General features: G+C 50.2%; 1 protein-coding gene across 7 annotated transcripts in view; it reads right to left on the reverse strand.

The window, feature by feature from the left end:
- Positions 1 to 12,273: 12,273 nt before the first annotated feature.
- The window catches only part of LOC139048445 (sodium-dependent multivitamin transporter-like), a 73,353-nt gene continuing 67,180 nt past the window's right edge, over positions 12,274 to 18,446 (reverse strand). For 5 of the 7 annotated variants that reach the window (XM_070522838.1, XM_070522835.1, XM_070522833.1 and 2 more), the window contains one exon: positions 13,612 to 15,019. In XM_070522838.1, coding sequence (XP_070378939.1) covers positions 14,773 to 15,019 — 247 coding nt within the window. In that variant the 3' untranslated portion in view covers positions 13,612 to 14,772. Of the gene's footprint in view, positions 12,471 to 13,611; positions 15,020 to 18,446 lie in introns of those variants that run through there. The other 2 variants (XR_011507706.1, XM_070522836.1) reach the window with 1 other exon arrangement.

Consider the following 18,446-nt stretch of genomic DNA (forward strand, 5'->3'; position numbering starts at 1 on the left):
TTAAATGCAACACATCTCGTCAAATTTGGTGCATTGGTTGCCGAGAAAAACGAATTCTCTTAGATGTGTTTAGATAAGAGCACCCGAGCTAAAGCTTCCTCTTAACACATGTGCCACATCGTTTCATGCAACGCGCTGACATCGCCGCAAAACAAATATGCCGAGTGATGCGCGAATTAACACATGACTGCTTCAAACGCATCGCAATGAGTGAAATTTAGTTTACTGCCAACTCACCGCTCCGAAGAAATATACATCGCTAGGCTCCAGGTTATAATTAATTAAGTTCTGAAGTTCTAAACGCAAAAACTGTGATTATGAAGCACGCCGTGGTGGAGGACGTCAGGTTAATTTTGACCAGCTTGGATTCTTTCCCGTGTACCCAATGCAGGGTACACAGGTGCTTTTGCAGTTTGCCCCCACCTCAATGTGGCCGCCGAGGCCAGCATTTCATCCCGCGATGTCGTGCTTAGCAGCGCAACCCCAAAGACACGAAGCAACCACGGCGAGTTTGACGTCTTCCCTGTGTCTGTGGTGGATGCAAAACACCAACGCAGGACTTTGATTTTTTTTTAAGCGATAGATTTCTTTAGGCTTGTTCGAGGGATAATGGAGTCGTTCATCCTCACCCGTTTGTTCGCCTTCTAAGAGCACGTGCAAGCTTTTCGTTTGATGAAATACGCACGGAAAGTGACAGATTGTAAAGAGGGCATCGCGGAGCGGAGGGGAGGGACATAAGGAAAGTGTTGGAAATGAAGTTGGCAGATTTGTCGCCGAAATAGCCCAATGCGTCACAGAACACATATATTAAATCGGTTTGTATGGCCATCTGTAATACACTACTACAGAAGCGCTGGTCATCGGCTTTGCTCTCTGCGAGATCATGGAACGAAGCACCGAGGGGTACACCTAAGTATCTCTGACGACATGCTCAAGCTCATAGTTGCTTTATTAAGGGAGCACTAAAGTAAAATAATAACTCGAGCTAGATTGAAAAATTTGGCTTCTGTAATAGGTAATTAGTTATGCGTAGAGAAACAAAGCTTTTGTGAGCACGAATACGTGTCAAAAATGTAAAATCGCAGTGGCGCCACCAGTTGCAGACTATGGTACCTCTAGTGTGACGTCAGCACTGGCTGATTCACTAAGACCGCCTTAGAGGGGAGTTTACGAGGAGATTACGCCAACTCGTCCGTTTTCGCTCGAGTGATTGCTGTTGAAGTGGATCAGCGGGAACTGCGCCGGCAATTTTAGACGCGACCAAGTGAAATTCGGGCGCACAGAAAAGCAATGGTTGATTTCTAAACGAATAATATATGGATATATCTCTAATTAATACTTTCCATTAGTATCCCTCTAAAGTATTCTTGTCCGAGCTTTGGCTCATCATTGTTTCTTTTCTTTTGTGGGGGGGGGGGGGATCGGTTTCTCGCAAAGCTAAGAAGGTCGATCCCAGCGCCAGTGTACACTGTGGATCTTCAGCTAGCGAATAAACCTGGTCCGATCACTGAAACTCTGTAATACTTCTTCGCGTGGGTTGCGCTGCGGGATGTCCGCTTCTCGAATTTTTATCACAATTGTGTCTGTTGCTTATTGGCGCCAGGACCGGGTGCGGCGAAAGGGCGCCAGCACACTGTTTTTGTCCTTCGATGATAGTTATCCGTGTCATGCCGTCTTGTCGAGCCGGCACGTTATTCACTGTAGTGCACAGCGCGGAACAGCACATGAACAATGGTGGGCTTGGGCTTTACATGCGTTTTACAGCGATGCTGAATACCACAGAACTAACAAATAACAAAATAACACAAAGCAATGTGAGCAGGACCTGAAGATTTCCTCGTGCGTACTCGGGAATGTGACATAATTCCGCTCTTCATGTGTGTCACTCTGCATAGCATTTAATTGAAACGTTTCATGAAAGCTGGGCTTAACGTTGATTCTTATACGTGCTTTGGACTTGCCGTAAATTTTTATTCCGCTCTGGTGCATCTTCCAGCGAGCATGCGTCCATATGCTGCACCAAACTGTGGCGATGTTTTTATTCATTTGCAGACACCATACTGTGTTCCCGAGTTTGTCACAAGTTGGTGCACTGGTCTTCAACGCTAAGCTCGTTTAAGTGCATCGTTCTAGCCTTAGCACACGCTCGTTAGGCTAGATCATAATTCACTGTCGATTACCAACTATGTCAGATATGTCGATTATATCGCTTTCAATTGTCGACTAGCCAACTTCACAGACTGAGCAAGTGCTAAATAAGGCTGAAAAGTTGAAGTTACCGACAGAGTGGGCATAAGCAAGAGATTGCCGAAAGCTCATCTTGTCAGGTAACTCAATAAATTAAATGAGCAATTGAAGTCACTGACCTAGAAAAACTTATAATTTTGACTTGCTCATTGACCTCAATGTCAATGACCTGAATCACAGGTCACCGCTTATTCAGAACCTTTAGGTCTGCAAGAACCCAGCGGCACATTTGTGCCAGCTACAATTCGCAAAGGCGGTGGCCCCATACAGTGTGTTCAGGCTTGTCCATTCTTCCTGTAAGAAACATTCCCAAACAGCGCCTTTTGCTAGTTTCTACCTTTCGAGATGGTTTATCTAATTTAGGCCATTTTTGAAGCGATGAGAGCAAAAAAAAATACAATAAACGCTGTGTTCGTTTTCCTTACTTTTGTGTGTGTGATAACTTTATTTGGAATCCGGCGATTGGGAGGCCCGGTCCTGGGGCCGCCTAGATGGCCACTGGGAGCTGCTGCTCCCGTGCGGCTTCCTTGGCTCGCTGGACGGCCCAAAGTTGGTCTTGGAGTTCTGAGCTGAGCAGCACGGCCGACCACCGCGCCTGTAGGTTTTCTGGGGAGACTGCGATTTTATTTTGGTATATTTCACATCCCCACAACATGTGTTGAAGGGTGGCTCTAACAGACTCGCATAGCATGCACATATCGCTCTCGTATATATCGGGGTAGAAAATTTTTAGTTGCACGGGACTCGTATAAGTTTCTGTTTGTAGTCGCCTCCAAGTAACGGACTCAACTCTGTTCAATTTAGTGTGAGGCGGTGGTAATACTCGCCTCCGATTTTGATAGAATTTGGTAATATCACTAAATCTTGCTAATATATCTTTTTCTCTCCAGATTTCCTCCTCCGCGTTCTCCTGACCGATGGAAGTCACTCTTTGCTCAGCTCGGCGAGTAAGACCTCGAGCGTCGCGGTGTGCTACCTCGTTGAGGTTGACTGCGGGAATGTCTGGAGTCGTATGCGCTGGGAACCAGTGCAATTCCCTGCCGTTCTTCTCTGCATCGGAGAACTTTGCTTCATTGACTCTGATGATGTATCATGCCTCAGGAGAGATCCTACCTTTTGCATAATTTCTAATGGCCGCTGGAGAATCGCTTATGATGTACTGAGCATTCGTGGAGACCAATGCTAGTGCAATGGCTACCTCCTCTGCGGTCTCGGAATGTTTGGTATTAACTGATACGCTTGTAAGGGGTTTTTGGGTGTGATCTACGATTACTGCTACATAGCTCTTTCTGTCTGGGTATTCAGCCGCGTCTACGAAGATTGCTCTGTCGTCTGACCCAAAGCTTCGGATAATTTTCTCTGCTCTACTCTTGCGTCTGCCGTCGTTGTAACCTGGATGCATGTTCTAGGGTATATTTGGTACTAGGAGTTTGTCACGAATTTCTCTCGTTATCGTCCTCTTTTCCCCGTATAGATTGTGATAATTCATTCCTAGTTTGCTTAGTATATGCCGTCCCGTTTTGGTTTTGGTTAGTCTCTCTGCTTGAGATGTTTGTTGTGCTTCTATGAGTTCGTCCAGTGAGTTGTGGAGTCCTAACTTTAGCAAGAGATCCGTGTTCGTACTGATGGGAATCCCTAGAGCTAGTTTGTATGCTTTTTTTATCATGTTGTTAATTTTACGCTTTTCAGCTGCAAACCATGTGTGGAAGGCTGCTATGTATGTGATCTGACTGATTACGAATGATTGTATAAGCCGTATGATACTTTCTTCCTTCATACCTTGGTGCTTGTTAGTCAGGCAGCCAGGCATCCCGAACCATGCAGGTGTTCCGCGTGGCACAAAGGCATTACTTAAATAATTGAATTTTTCAAAAGAAAATGCATCAGAAAACTAGTAAACTACGACTTGCACTCAACTTAAAGGCATGGTAGCCTCGTTGAAACTTAAATATACCCGAAACCATAATTCTGTCCCGCGGAAACTCAAACACGAAAGCCTTTTCCAGCTGCCGTTTCAAGTTTTTTTCTTAGCAGGAGCGGCGAGCCTCGCTTGGTTCCTTGCAACACCATCCAGATGGCGCTCGCCTCCACGCATCCGCAGCATAGGCGGCGCCCGCCCTTGAGGGGAGGGGGGGGGGTTGTACAATAAACAAGGAACCAGAAAGCTCTATCTCGCACATAGCGTTCGCCGTCAGTGTTTGCCGGTAAACATAACGGCTGCCTAAGCTGCATTTCCCGGGAAGCGGGAGAAGCACTCGGGAATCTTTGAATGCTGTCACGTTGCACTCTTAAAGACGAAGCTTAAACATCCTCCAATTTTTTATTTGTTGTTCTGCTCGCCTCCAGAATGGAATACCGACTCGCCCAGTAAACCATCCTTTTGAAGTTAACATTATTGCGGAGCATTTCTGCCCAGCTCTGAATCTTCTCAGGCGATATGACTTTGCGGATCCGAACCGCTGAAATAACGGCGCCAGACACTCGTGTCATAAATGGCCTTGAGCAAGAACACCAAGCCGCCCTCCTTACCAGTAGGAAGCTGCTCTAGTTTCTCTTCAGTAAAGCAATTAACAACCTTTCCGAGATAAACTTCTGCGCTTCCCTGAGAACACTCTTCAGCATGTCTGCGCCATCAGAAATGCACCTTTCATACTCCGGAAAAAAACGTCAGAATTTCTGGTGCAAATTTATTAGAGTGGATTTGGGATATTGCGCAAAAGCGCATGACGGTAGACATTTTTTTTTCGCTGTTCCGGACCTGCGAAGACGTATCGCCTAATTATGCTGAAAAAGCCGACTAGAGCATGCAGGGAGTGCAGTAAATAAAGCGCCGCCGTCATATCCCTCATACGAGTACAACTTGACGATGTGAACTGTTTCAAACTTGGGTATTTGAGACATCCGCAGCGTCAAAGACTCAAGAAGCCCAATCTCAAAAGAAAACAAAGGAATGGCATTGCACGGCCGCGTTCCCAATATATCCAAAATCGCAGTGCTATCGTGGCTGTCACAGCTATAGCTAAGGGTTGTCGTGCGCCTCTGAGTGGCCGGTGAAAGAACGAGCGCCCATGGCAGGCGACGCGTGTTCCGTGATGGGGGTGCGCGCCCACCTGTCCGGTCTCTGATGATGATGATAGCAACTTTATTGTACCGCCGGATAAGGAGGCCCCTACTCCCCGTCCCTGGCACACAGGCCTTGGGGACGGGGGCCGGAACCTCCGCGATTAGAAGCAAGCAAAGAGGTCTTGACTCTTCGCGGCTTCTTCCGCCAGGCGGATGGCGTGTTGCTGTGGAGTAGGGTCCTCGCTCCGCAGCAGGGCTTCCCAGGCCTCTCTACAATTTATGTTTGCTTTAGCCCCTGGTGAGCTAGCGCATTCCCAGATTACCTGATCGAGGGTCCCTCTCGCCCCACAGTGTTTGCACTTATCGGTTTCTCTGTCATGCATAACATGGTATGCCCAGACCGGGTTTACGAAGTTCCCAGCTTGCAGGCGCCGCCATGCGACTGCCTCTCTATTGTTTAGACTTTTATCCGGTGGTGGCACCAGCCTCCTGCGTAGCCGATAATTTTCGACAATCTCCGTATAATTTTGCACACGCTCGTCCATGTTCCGGCAGTCGGGTGGTTCCACAGCCACCCGGAAGTAGAGAGCTCGGGCTAACTCGTGGGCCGCCTCGTTGCCAGGAACGGACGTATGTGCAGGTGTCCAAATTAGGCTAATTTTTCTGTTCAGCCGTCTACTGGCCAGAACCCTTGCCGCTTCCGGCGAGATCCTGCCCTTTCCAAAATTCCAGATGGCCGTTTTGCTATCGCTAATTATGAAATTTGCTTCCGTTCCGACGCAAGCGAGCGCTATCGCAACTTCTTCAGCCGTTTCCGAGTTGCGGCTTCTAATGGTGGCGGCCGATACGGGGGCACCTCGGCCGTCGACCACCGAGGCGACCGCCGCACCCGACTTGCCACTTGCCGCGTCCACGTACGCAACCGACTTGCTGTTCATTGAATCAAAGCGTTTGATTAGTGCTTCTGCTCTTTTTTCCCTCCTCTCCGTGTGGAATATGGGATGCATGTTACGAGGGAGGGGGGAATGATTATATTTTCTCGGCAGTCCAGCGGGATGTTTGTCTTGCCTCGTAGTCCCCTGTCTGTTTGCAGGCCTACCATATCGAGAATAGCTCTGCCCGTGGTCGTTCGGCTTAATCTTTCAAGCTGCGAAATTCTGACAGCCTCCGCTATTTCGTCCCAGGTATTGTGCACTCCCATAGAGAGGAGCTTTTCTGTGGAGGTGGTAATTGGTAAGCCTAAGGCCCTCTTTATGCACCGTCGAATGAGCGAGTCGAGTTTCCTCCTCTCCTCTGACCTGATGTTTAAGAAAGGCGTGGCATAGCACACGCGGCTTATTACGTATGCTTGGGTTAGTTTAAGCAAGCTTCTTTCCTTCAGGCCTCGTCCTTTCAGCGCGACCCTTCTAAATATGCCAAGTGCTTGCGTGGCAAAGCCCTCTAGATTTTTGATTGTCCCATCATTATATCCGTTTTCCTTTATGAAAAGTCCTAGGATTCTGATTTGGTTAACCTTTGGGACTTGTTTCCCCTCTATTTTAATGTCAAATTCCCAGCTACGCTTGCACGGGAGCGACTTTGGGTTGTAGACGAATAACTCCGATTTTTGCGGTGAGCACGACAGACCCCTACCGGCAGCATAGTGCACGACAGTATCCGCCGCCGGCTGCAGGCGCTCCTGGATGCTCGCATCGCTCCCCTGATTGGTCCAGAGGGTGATGTCATCCGCGTAAATACTGAAATTTAGTCCCTGTATGTTTCTCAGGGCTTCGGGGAGGCCCCTCATCGCCACATTGAAGAGGAACGGGGAAAGAACTGAGCCCTGCGGCGTGCCCCTGCTTCCTAATTTCAGTGTTGGAGATTCAATATCTTGGAACTTCATGCAGGCAGTTCTGTCTGACAGAAAGTCCTTTACATAGTCGAATGTTCGCGCGCCTACCCCGATTTCTTGGAGACCGCGGAGTATCGCTTCGTGTTTAACATTATCAAAAGCCTTTGTCAAGTCCAGGCCGAGGATTACCTTGGCGTCTCTAGAACGTGAGTCAATTATGTCATGTTTTAGTCGGAGCATCACGTCCTGCGTACGCAAGCCCGGTCGGAAGCCGATGATCTCGTGGGGCCACAGGTCGTTCTGCTCCATAAAGTGCGTCAGTCTGGTCTGGACTACGCGCTCCATCAATTTCCCCATGCATGATGTTAGGGAAATGGGTCTTAGATTTTCTAGTTTAGGGGGTTTGCCCGGCTTTGGAATTAGGATCACGTTTGCCATCTTCCATTCGCGTGGCAAGTGGCCTTTAGTCCAAATTTCTTGCATGTACTCTGTCAGAGCGCTGATGGAGGCATCGTCCAGATTTCTTAGAATTTTGTTGGTTATCCCGTCAGGGCCCGGGGCTGATTTGGTTTTTAGTCCCAATATTACTGCCCTGACCTCCGCCTCCGTGATGGGTGCGTCGAGCTCCTCATTGGGAGCTCCGTCATATTCCGGGAGGGGGGTGCTATGCGTATCGCCAATGTACATGGTGATCAGTTTGTCCATAAATTCCGCGTCTGTACCCTCATACGCGTGCCTGGCTTTTGATAATCTAATTCCCGATAGGGTTTTCGAATTGGTCGGATCTAATAGGTGTCTCAGCAGACCCCACGTTTTGGAAAGGCTCATGCCCCTCTCCATCTCGTCGCATCTGCTGCACCAATTCTGTTCGCATAATTTGATCGCGTAATTTTCAATTGCTTTGTTATGTCTAGCAATCCGCCTTCTAAGATTACGGTTCCATTTTTGCTTCTTTAGTCTGCGCTCCATACCGCGTTTTGCCTCCCACATGTGAAGCAGTTTGCTATCCATTATTTCCGGGGCATCGTCCCCTTCAATCGTCTTGGTTGGCTCTTCAACGTGACGCGCGATGACCTCCGTCCATTTCTCTATGTTTGTGATTTTCCCTATGGCAGCTTTCTCTCGTTTCTCCCTAAATAATCCCCATTCGGTGATCCTCGGTTGACGCACACGACGCGTCTTCACCCCTTTTTTAAGGATCGAGGCCAGAATGAAATGATCACTTCCGAAATTGAGCTCCGAGTTTTTCCAATTCAGATCTGTCATATTTTTTGAGAAGGTCAGGTCAGGGGAGGTGTCTGTGCACACGCTATTACCCACCCTGGTCGGACAGCTAGGGTCCGTGTGTAGGGTGAGTCCTAGCTCGTGCGCATCCTCCCATAGCTCCCTGCCTTTTGGATCTTGTTTAGCGTAACCCCATTCCGGATGCGCTGCATTAAAGTCACCTACTATTGGTAAGGGATTTATCCCGGCTGCCTGAATACCTTTGCGGAAGAGGGCCCTGAATCGCACCTTTCTCTGCTGTGGAGTGCTGTACAAGTTTAATAGGAACACGCTCGCTTCCTCTTTTCGTCCCGTAATAATTTCCAGGAGCACTGCCTCAATGTCTCTCGAGTTGATTTCGTGCACGATTGCCGCAATATTCCTCTTAATGAACGTAGTGACGCGAGATTTCTCACCCCTGTCACTTGAAAAAGCTTGGTATCCCGAAAGTTGTGCTGCTTTGCCCGTCTCCTGCAGGGCTATAGCTAGCGGTTTCTCATCTAATAGCGTCAAGTACTGTTGCACTAACGCTCGCTTGCGTTGGAAGCCGCGACAGTTCCACTGCCAGATTAAAGACTCATTTTGTGCGCCTCTGGCCATGTTGGAGGTGGTCGAGTTGTTCCTCTGCTTTTAGTTGCCATTCTCCGATGGCTACTAATTCTGCCCTTTGCTTTTGTACTTCACCCGTAAGGGCTTGGATCTGGCTTTGAGTCTGCTGTATTGCTCCCATAATTTGGGACATGAAAGAATCAAATTTAGCTTCGATTTTGGCTTCTAATCTTTTCTCTAGTGCCACCAACGGATCAACGTCTTCCCCTTTGCGTTTCATTGGGGGCGGTCTAGCCGATTCAATAATCATATTTTCCTCCTCCGGTGCCGCAGGCTGCATGGGAGTCGCAGCCATAGGGACCGGGCGGGTTGGTTTCGATACCAATTTTGGTTGCGTGTTGTGGGTAGAGGGGGACCCCGTACACGGTTGTGATTTTGGTCTATGCAACTCTTGAGTGAGCTTATTAATGATCTCTTTAAGCTCCCCAACCTCTTTCCGTAATTTATCGATCTCCTCATCTTTCTTATCTTTTGCCTGGGAAACCCCACTGCCAAAGCTTACATTGTTTCGGTCCCTGCTCTGCTTCCGCTTCTTAGTCCATGGGTTCGCCGGGTCCCTGGAGCTTGATCTCTCCCTTTGTCTGGATCCGGAGCGGCCCCTGGTGCGGTACCGCGAACGGCCATGCTGCTGGTGCCCTCCGGTGGTCTCCTCCACCCTCGGAAAGGAGTCGGTTCTGGCACGAAAGTCCTCGTTTCCGCGCCTGACCTTGGAACGATCCCTGGGATTCACCTCTGCAGTCGCTCCGGCTTGCTGCTGCTTTTGAAGTTGCCGCTGCTGTAGCATGTTGGGCTTCCGTTCCCACTGCCTCTTCTTCACCTCGTAAGGAACACGGTAGAGTTCTCTACATTTTCTGTCACCGAGCGGGTGTCCTTTCCCGCACAGTTGGCACTTGGGCTCACATAAATGGTCTTGTGGTGGTTGCTCCATGCCACAGCCTCTGCTATGCCGGATGGCGTCGCGCAGCTACGTAGTTCTGCATGATTTCGGTTTCATTTTTATGGGCCATGGATAAATGCGGGAAACCCATTCCTCTAAAAGAGAAAGATTTGCTAGACTTCGCGTAACTGAAAAACGACAGAGTACCATAAATTAACTGCAGATGCGAGTGGCATCTGCAGTTAATTACGATAGATAGTTAATTACGTTAGAAGTCACGCTTTGTGACTTCTAACGTAATTTTGATGCAAAGAATACATAAATAATATATATGCATCTCTGTTCTGTCAAATTATCACTTGTGCAATTGTGAATAAAATTCGTGCATAACCTTATTTAAGCAATGGATGTAGCCACGTGAAATCTATTTGCGGAAAGCAACCTGCCTCTTTATTGAACTTCACAGGTTATGAATATTTGTTCGATTCACCAGAGATATCAGCTGTCACGGAGGCATTGCGCAGTCAAAGTGAGAAGATAGCATACAAAAATTCTTCGAAAACAACTATTGGGATTGCACTGGGTTCATAAGCCACATGGATACAGTGTAAAAAAGGTGCCAAGGAAGGACACGCAATCGCACCTTTGTTCTCTCTATGTCTCCAAAAAACAACAGGGGACGCCCATGGGCTGGAAGAGTGTTGAGTAATCCCTTTGGCAATCATCTTGTCAACCTCACTCTGGATAACTTGTAGCTCAGAGGGCGACACCCGGTATGGGGGTCGGCGAACAGGTGCTGCATCGCCGTTGTCTATACGAAACCTCACGACCGTATTTTGACACAGAGGGCGGTCGTTCGGGTCGAAAATGTCGGAGTAGGATTCGACGAGGCCACGGAGCTCTACTGCTTGTTGGGTTGAGAGGTCCAGTGCAATCATCTTTGTAAAGTCGCCGGTCGGGGCTGATGCAGAACGCGCAAAGTGAGCACTGGTCGAAGACGGCGCAACAGAAATGTGGCACTCGTACGTCGGTGACAATGTGGCAAGAGACATGCCTCAACGAAGTATTTGTGGACACTGTCCGAAATTTAGGATGGGAAGACATGACTAATTGTCGCAAAAGAAACGATTGTGTGCGGGAAGGAGCCATTGTGAGAAAGCAGGACTGAAGTGGCGGGAAGAAGGGCATAGTCTCAGTCAGGTACAGGTGGGCAGGCTAAGACAGGGATGCAGGTTGCTGCAAGTGATGGCAGACGTATAAAATCCGCGAAAAAAAGCTAAGTTGGAGCATAAAGAGGAAGGTCAACGGGAACAGGTAGGGGTATCTCAAGTTGTACAACACCGGTGGAACAGTTAATCAAAGCAGTACGGGCGGCCAAAAAGGCGGCCCGTGGGCCCAGAAGCACCTCGTCGGAGACAAAGTCGGCGATCGGCAGCTTCGCTTTCCTCCCCGTCAAGAACGAGCGGATGTAGTTATATAGTCTGGGGCCCAGCTCGAGGTCTGCGACGGAGGCCAGAATGTATTCGTGGAGAACGTTGTCAAACGCTTTCTCGAGGTTGAGGCCGAGCAGGGCCCTGGTGTCTCTAGTACTGCCGTCGATGATTTGATGTTTGATAATCCTCATGGCGACCTGCGACGAAAGGCCGGCACGGAAGGCAAGCATGTTATGAGTATAGATGTTGTTCTCTTCGAGATATCTGTTTAGTTTGTTGAGGAGGACGTGCTCCGCCGCTTTCCCGACGCAGGAGGCGAGAGAGATGGGTCGGAGGTTGCCCACGTTCGGAGCCTTGCCGGGTTTGGGGATCAGGACGACGTTGGCGGTCTTCCATTGCTCTGGGACGCCGCCGTTTTTCCACGTCTCGTTGATCTTCTCGCTGAGGTATCCGATCCAACCGTCGTTAAGGTTCTGCAGCATCTTGTTGTTAATTCTGTTGGCACCTGGCGCACACTTCCGTTTGAGCGCGAAGATGGCTTGTGTAATTTCCCCCACGGTAAAGTCTTCGTCCAATTCCGGACGGGCTGGGCCGAGGTAGTCGGGAAAACGGACTTCCTCCCATCCATGCTTTAACGGAAGGTACTGCTCTGTGAGCTTGGCAACCAGGTCGTCCCCGGAACAGGATGTGGTAGCTTCATGCAGAGCTCTGGCGAGCATATGTCTCTGATTGGAACTGCTGCTGCCCTCGTCGAGCTGTTTTAGCATGCCCCAGGACTTGCCGTTACGCATCTGCCCGACGATCAAGTCACAGACCTCGTCCTATTGCTGCTTGCCGGGGTCCGACAGTGATCTTCCAGGGCCTTGTTAAGATCGGAGAACTTTTTCCTGAATCTTCGGTTAAACCTTTCTCCCTTCCATCTGAGAAGCAGCGCTTGCTTGGCCTCGATCAGATGGGAAAGCCTACTGTCCATCTTCTCTACCTCCAAGCCGCTTACGATCTTAGTGGATGACTCGGCGTCACTCTTGATTCTCCTATTTTTGTATTCGCTGTAACTGACCGTTAAAGAAAGAAGCAGGCATCCCATCAAGGTGCTCTTGAGAAGCTTTTGGTTTCTTGCCCTCGCATGTTCTTCTTCATTTTCTGTCTATCTAAAAGAAGGGCGCGAGAATGCGAAATATAGTTGACATAAAGTTGACAGTAGTCTATAAGCACTTAAAGATGTGCAAAATGAGCACTGAATGTTCAAAAAGGAAATCATTTGCCATTTTTACATACTGCTTTGTATCGCGACGTAATGGTAGATAGACAGATAATGCCCGAAAAACGGCAACATGTCCGCGACGCATTCGGTTTACATTTACTTCAGGCACAAATAACTTGCGGGAAACGTGAACAGCAGTGCAGAATACTGATCCTGGAGAGTGCAAACATACCAGCTGCTGCCACGACTAGACAACATCCGCTCAACATCTGTTTACTGAATAGAACCGGTGTGCGTGCTTTTTTGTGGTCTAGCGCGATGCCTTCCCAGTTGTCGCTTTTGTTGTTAATCTTCTGAATCATTCTAGCGTATGCCCATACCGGGGAATGAGCTATGAATTGGATAGTTAGGTGACATGTACAAGAGGAGGAATACATAAAAAAAATTTGGTGGTCAAATATAGTTAGGCAGTCCATTGTGAGGGATGGAGTAAAAAAATTACCACATATTGCACAATTTAAACAGTGACAATTAATTCAGCGGGGCAATCAATTGGTATCAGTGAAAAAATTTCCAGCTGCGAAGCAAACATTTCTACCAATGAAACCAAGAGGCTCCCAAAGACCGAATCACAGGCATGGATTTATTTATACGCACACTGAGAAGGGGAATTCGTTATAATATTTCTCTTATGATAGTGAAGCGTCTACAGGACAAAAAGAAATTATCTATCTCTTCTTACTTGACTTAGAATCAGCAAAGTGGTGACGGAACCAGTCCAGGCCTGTGCGGATAGAAATTTAGCGTTGGTCAGCGACAGCGTGGCCTCCTAAAGGACACTTCCATTTTTCATTCCTGCAAAACTGTCTGCCCCAGGAATATGAATATCCTGAGCGATTCCACTCTGTGAAAGTGGACGACCAGTGACGCTATGTAGTATACGACAAACAGTTGACGCAGAATTTTGAACAACGATACGAACACATTTATCATCTTGATCGGTGGTCATCGTGACGAAAGGTACGCATGCACATTTATATGTGTACATCCTCGTTAGTTCGTGTGGGAAAAGACGACGACGACGAACGTGCCAGTAAACAGCGAAGACCGGCTCCTGCTTCTGAATAGGATTTCGGTAATATAATTTGAGCCCACTTCTACGATTTTAGAGCCAATCCACTCGTTAAGTTGTGGTGATGCCGTAGACACCCGACTCTTGAAGGTTGGTGGCCTTGTTGCGATCTTATCGGCCTTTTCCGTCCTAACCACGCCGCTGCGACGTTAACCCTAGCCGCACTTGGGTTAGAGCGGCGAAGTGCAGCTGCGGCACCACCTTTTCTCGCCTGTGTCTGCAGTGATGGATTGTGAAATGGAAGGGGAGCTTCTGACTCCTGAGGAAGTTTCAAAGGATCTCGGATGGCAAATAGTTGGTGCCATTTCTACCGGTGCCAAGCCAAATGACAACGTCACCGCAAAGGGTCGCCGAGACCGCGGCAGCGCTAAAGCGAACATTATTCGGGGTGGAAGGATGCCTCCACTGCCCAAAGAAGGCGCGAAGATTATCGTCAGGCCTTAGAAAGGTCTGAACATCAGCAAGGGAGGACCGATAGCTGTGGACGAGGCCATATGGAATGCAGTCGGTTGCAACCCGGTGAAGTGGGACTCGGACACGATGTGCCCGAATTTCCAACAAAATATCATCGTCATCAGTAGCCCCACAAGAGAGAATGCGACCCGCTACGTCACGGTCGAGTGTATCACTGTTGGCGGTCAGCAGCACGAGATGAACGCGTACGAAGCAGCGCCGAACTCTACGTGCAAAAGCGTCATCCGCGGCATCGCACTGAATGACGGCCAGGAGGAGCTCGACCGCAAGATTGTCCACTCGAAGAACCCGGTGGCCTTGGGAGCCAAACAAATCAAGAGCACGGGCACCATGTTTGTAGTCTTCGACGGCTACAAGGTGCCAAACTACGTGTCGTACGGTGGCACACTTGTCAGGTGTGCATTATATAGGAAGCAAGTGGAGGTGTGCTACGCCTGTGGCTGCCTCGGGCATCGAGCAGACGTCAGCCCCTCGCAGGACGAAACTTTGTGCAGGGGATGCGGCATCGCCAACCCGGACGAAATACACAAGTGCGGCACCAAACGCAGGCTGAGCGGAGGCCGACACTTCACCGCTGCCAAGGAGTGCAAGCAGAGATACCAGACGCCGTACCTCGTCAGACGCAGACGTGGGGACCGATCACGAGCCAATAGAAGCAAGTCTCCGGCCCTCGCTAACGGCGAGCGAGCGGCGACACCCCGCCGCCGCCGGGCCCTGCGCGGCTCGCGGGAGCTCTAGATGCAGGAGCCCCTCTCCAGCTTTCGGACGCCGTTCCAGGTCCAAACGAAGATCCGGGTCCAGGGGCAGATCTATGTCCAGGGGTAGATCCGGAAGCCGCTCCAGGAGCCCCTCTGTCTCCAGGGCCCGGTATGGATCTAGTGCCGGCCTGCAGAGGAAGAGAAAGTCGACGCTATCATGAGCGGATATGGTTGCTGGCGGCGCCGACGCGACATCCTCCCTGTGCCCACGCGACCCGTTTCCAGGGCAAGCCAGGGACGCGGAGCAAGCGCGCCTTCAGAAGGAAAACGCGGACTTAAAAGAAATGGCCGGAAAGATGGCTAGCGAAATGACCGAGATTAAGAAATTGGTAATCAGTCAGAGTGCTACATGCAACCGCCACAGAAGTGACAGTTCGGGCCTGCGACTCGGCCGCGGCTGCCAAGCATGGGCAGTCTCCAGTAAGGAGGATTCAGATTCTCAAACTTCTGAGATCAAAGGCATGCTGGCCACGCTCACTAAGAGCCCGCAACTGTTACAGCAAGGCTTACCACAGGTGCAAGTCGCCCTAGGAGACCCGATGAGAGGCCTAGGTATGCTGGCCGATCGCATGGACACCCTCGAACGTCTGGTGATCCCCAATAATACGTCCGTAACTGCGATGCAGGTCGTTTTTCCGAAGGCGTCGGGGACTCAAATCAGGGCTACGAGCACATCGGCGCGTCAGAATGGGGGGCACGTTTTGCGTACATCTGTGCTTACAGCGGGTACCCCAGGTAATTTATCTAATCATGGATAGTTCTAAAGAGCTGTTCAAAATTTGGCAATGGAACTGCAGGGAGTACTCCAATAAGAGGGCTCCATAGGAGCAATATTTTAGATCGCTACCTAACAAACCAAAAGTAATAGCATTACAGGAAACCCTCGTCCCTGCCGCATCCCTCTCTGGTTATCGTGCCATCTCCATGCAGGTCGAAGAACGGGGAGTGTGCACGTTAGTTTACAGGAGGCTTACACACTTGTCTCACGACTGGAAGCTGGCGAGTTCAAAGGCGGTATACGTCATGGCCGAGGTTCTGCTTAACACGAGGCAACGCAACCAGCGGAGAAACAGCGTGTTTGTACTCAACATATTCAGCAATCCTAGCGACTCGCGAATGCAGTTGAAAACGACACTCAAGAAGTCCGTCGCTTGGCCGGCGCCCATCCCCTGGTCGTCGTCGGAGATTTCAATGCACCGTATGGAGGGAGGGGGTACGTCTACGACACGAGCAAGGTCCGGGGTCTGTGGCAGAATGCCAACGAAATGGACCTTACGCTCATCACGGACAATGCGTTCCCCACCCGAATCGGCAACAAGGTGAGCCGAGACACCACCCTCGATCAGGCGTCCGTGAAGAACGTCCAGGGGGCCGAGTGGAGTAACACCGCAATAAATTTTGGTAGCGGCCATTACGTGTCGAGACCCGCTTCGAAGTCACACGAAGTAAATCCAGAGAATTCACTCTCACGGACTGGGACCTTTTTCGCAAGCTCCGCGGCAACGACAGCGCACCTGTCCCCAAAGACCTAGAAGATTGGTGCGAGCGAATCAAGATTGACACCGAGTCATCCACTAAGATCGTAACCGACCTGGAGGTAGAAAAGATGGACAGTAGGCTTTCCCATCTGATCGAGGCCAAGCAAGCGCTGCTTCTAAGATGGAAGGGACAAAGGTTTAACAGAAGATTGAGGAAAAAGATCTCCGAGCTAAAGAAGGCCATCGAAGATCACTGTCGGACCCTCGGCAAGCAGCAATGGGACGAGGTCTGTGACTCGATCGTCGGGCAGATGCGTAACGGCAAGTCCTCGGGCATGCTAAAATAACTCGACGAGGGGAGCAGCAGATCCAGTCAGAGACAAACGCTCACCAGAGCTCTGCATGAAGCTACCACATCCTGTTCGGGGAACGAGCTGGTCGCCGAGCTCATGGAGCAGTACCTTCCGATAAAGCACGGATGCGAGGAAGTCCGGTTTCCCGACTACCTCGGCCCAGCCCGTCCGGAATTGGACGAAGACTTCACCGTGGGGGAAATTACACAAGCCATTTTCGCGCTCAAACGGAAGTGTGCGCCAGGTGCCAACAGAATTGCCAACAAGATGCTGCGGAACTTTGACGATGGTTGGATCGGATACCTCAGCGAGAAGATCAACGAGACGTGGAAAAACGGCAGCGTCCCAGAGCAATCGAAGACCCCCAATGTCGGCCTGATCCCCAAACCCGGCAAGGCTCTGAACCTGGGCAACCTCCGACCCACCTCTCTCACCTCCTGCGTCGGGAAAGTGGCGGAGCACGTCGTCCTCAACAGACTAAACAGATATCTCGAAGAGAACAACATCTATAGTCATAGCATGATTGGCTTCCGTGCCGGCCTTCGGTCGCAGGTCGCCGTGAAGATGATCAATCATCAAATCATCGACGGCAGTACCAGAGACACCAGGGCCCTGCTCGGACTCGACCTCGAGAAGGCGTTTGACAACGTTCTCCACGAATCTATCCTGGCCTCCGTCGCAGACCTCGAGCCCGGCCCCAGTCTATATAACTACGTCCGCTCGTTCCTGAAGGGGAGCAAAGCGAAGCTGCGGATCGATGACTTTGTCTCCGACGAGGTGCTTCTGGGCCCACGGGGCACGCCGCAAGGCTTGGTCATTTCGCCTGCTCTGTTCAACATCTGCATGATCGGCCTCTCTATGAATCTGACCCAAGTTGAATGTATCAAACACACCATCTACACAGACGACATCACGATGTGGTGCACCAGCGATAGCGCAGGGCAAGTGGAAAGTGCCACGCAAGAGGCGGTAGACGTCACGGAGCAGTACCTGCTACCCACCGGACTGAGATGCTTCCCGGCCAAATCTGAGCTTCTGCTTTATGGAAAAGAAAAAGGCCGCAGACCGAAAGGCTTGAAAGCTCTCTAGGTAAGTGACATCCAACTGTTCTCTCGGAGTGGTAACCCGATACGCAGGGTCGATACCATCAGAGTCGTGGGTATGTTCATCGAATCACGCAGCGGCAACGGCACTGCGTTACGCAAGATAATTGCGAAAACCGACAACGCTTTTCGACTCGTCGTAAGGGTCACGAACAGACATCGTGGCCTCAAGGAGGACACCTGCTTCGGCTCATCATCGTCTTTGTGCTATGTTTCACCTATACGGTGGCCATGCACGACCGGCTCAGAGCCCGAGAAGCTTGATGCCCTCATTGGAACATTTGCCATGAGAGCCCCCGGGCTGTCCGTCAGAACGCATACCGAGGACCTCCTTCGGCTCGGCATACACAGTACAATAGAGGAGATGGCCGAGGCTCAGGAACAGGGCCAGCTAACTCGGCTGCCCACCACGCCGGCCGGCAGGCGTATCCACGAGGAGATCGGAGTCGCACCCAAGAACTTGGCTGAAACTCCCAAATTCCCAGAGAAATAGGGGAGAAGATCGTGGTCACCCCTTTGCCCCGCAACCTTCATCTCGTTCACAACGCAATTCGTCGCAAGGCAAGAGCATTAAGTATACTAAAGCAACTAAACAATGAGAAGATTGAGGTAAGCTTCGTG

Source organism: Dermacentor albipictus, chromosome 8 (genome assembly GCF_038994185.2).
Source record: "Dermacentor albipictus isolate Rhodes 1998 colony chromosome 8, USDA_Dalb.pri_finalv2, whole genome shotgun sequence".
In the NCBI taxonomy this organism is placed as follows: domain Eukaryota; kingdom Metazoa; phylum Arthropoda; class Arachnida; order Ixodida; family Ixodidae; genus Dermacentor; species Dermacentor albipictus.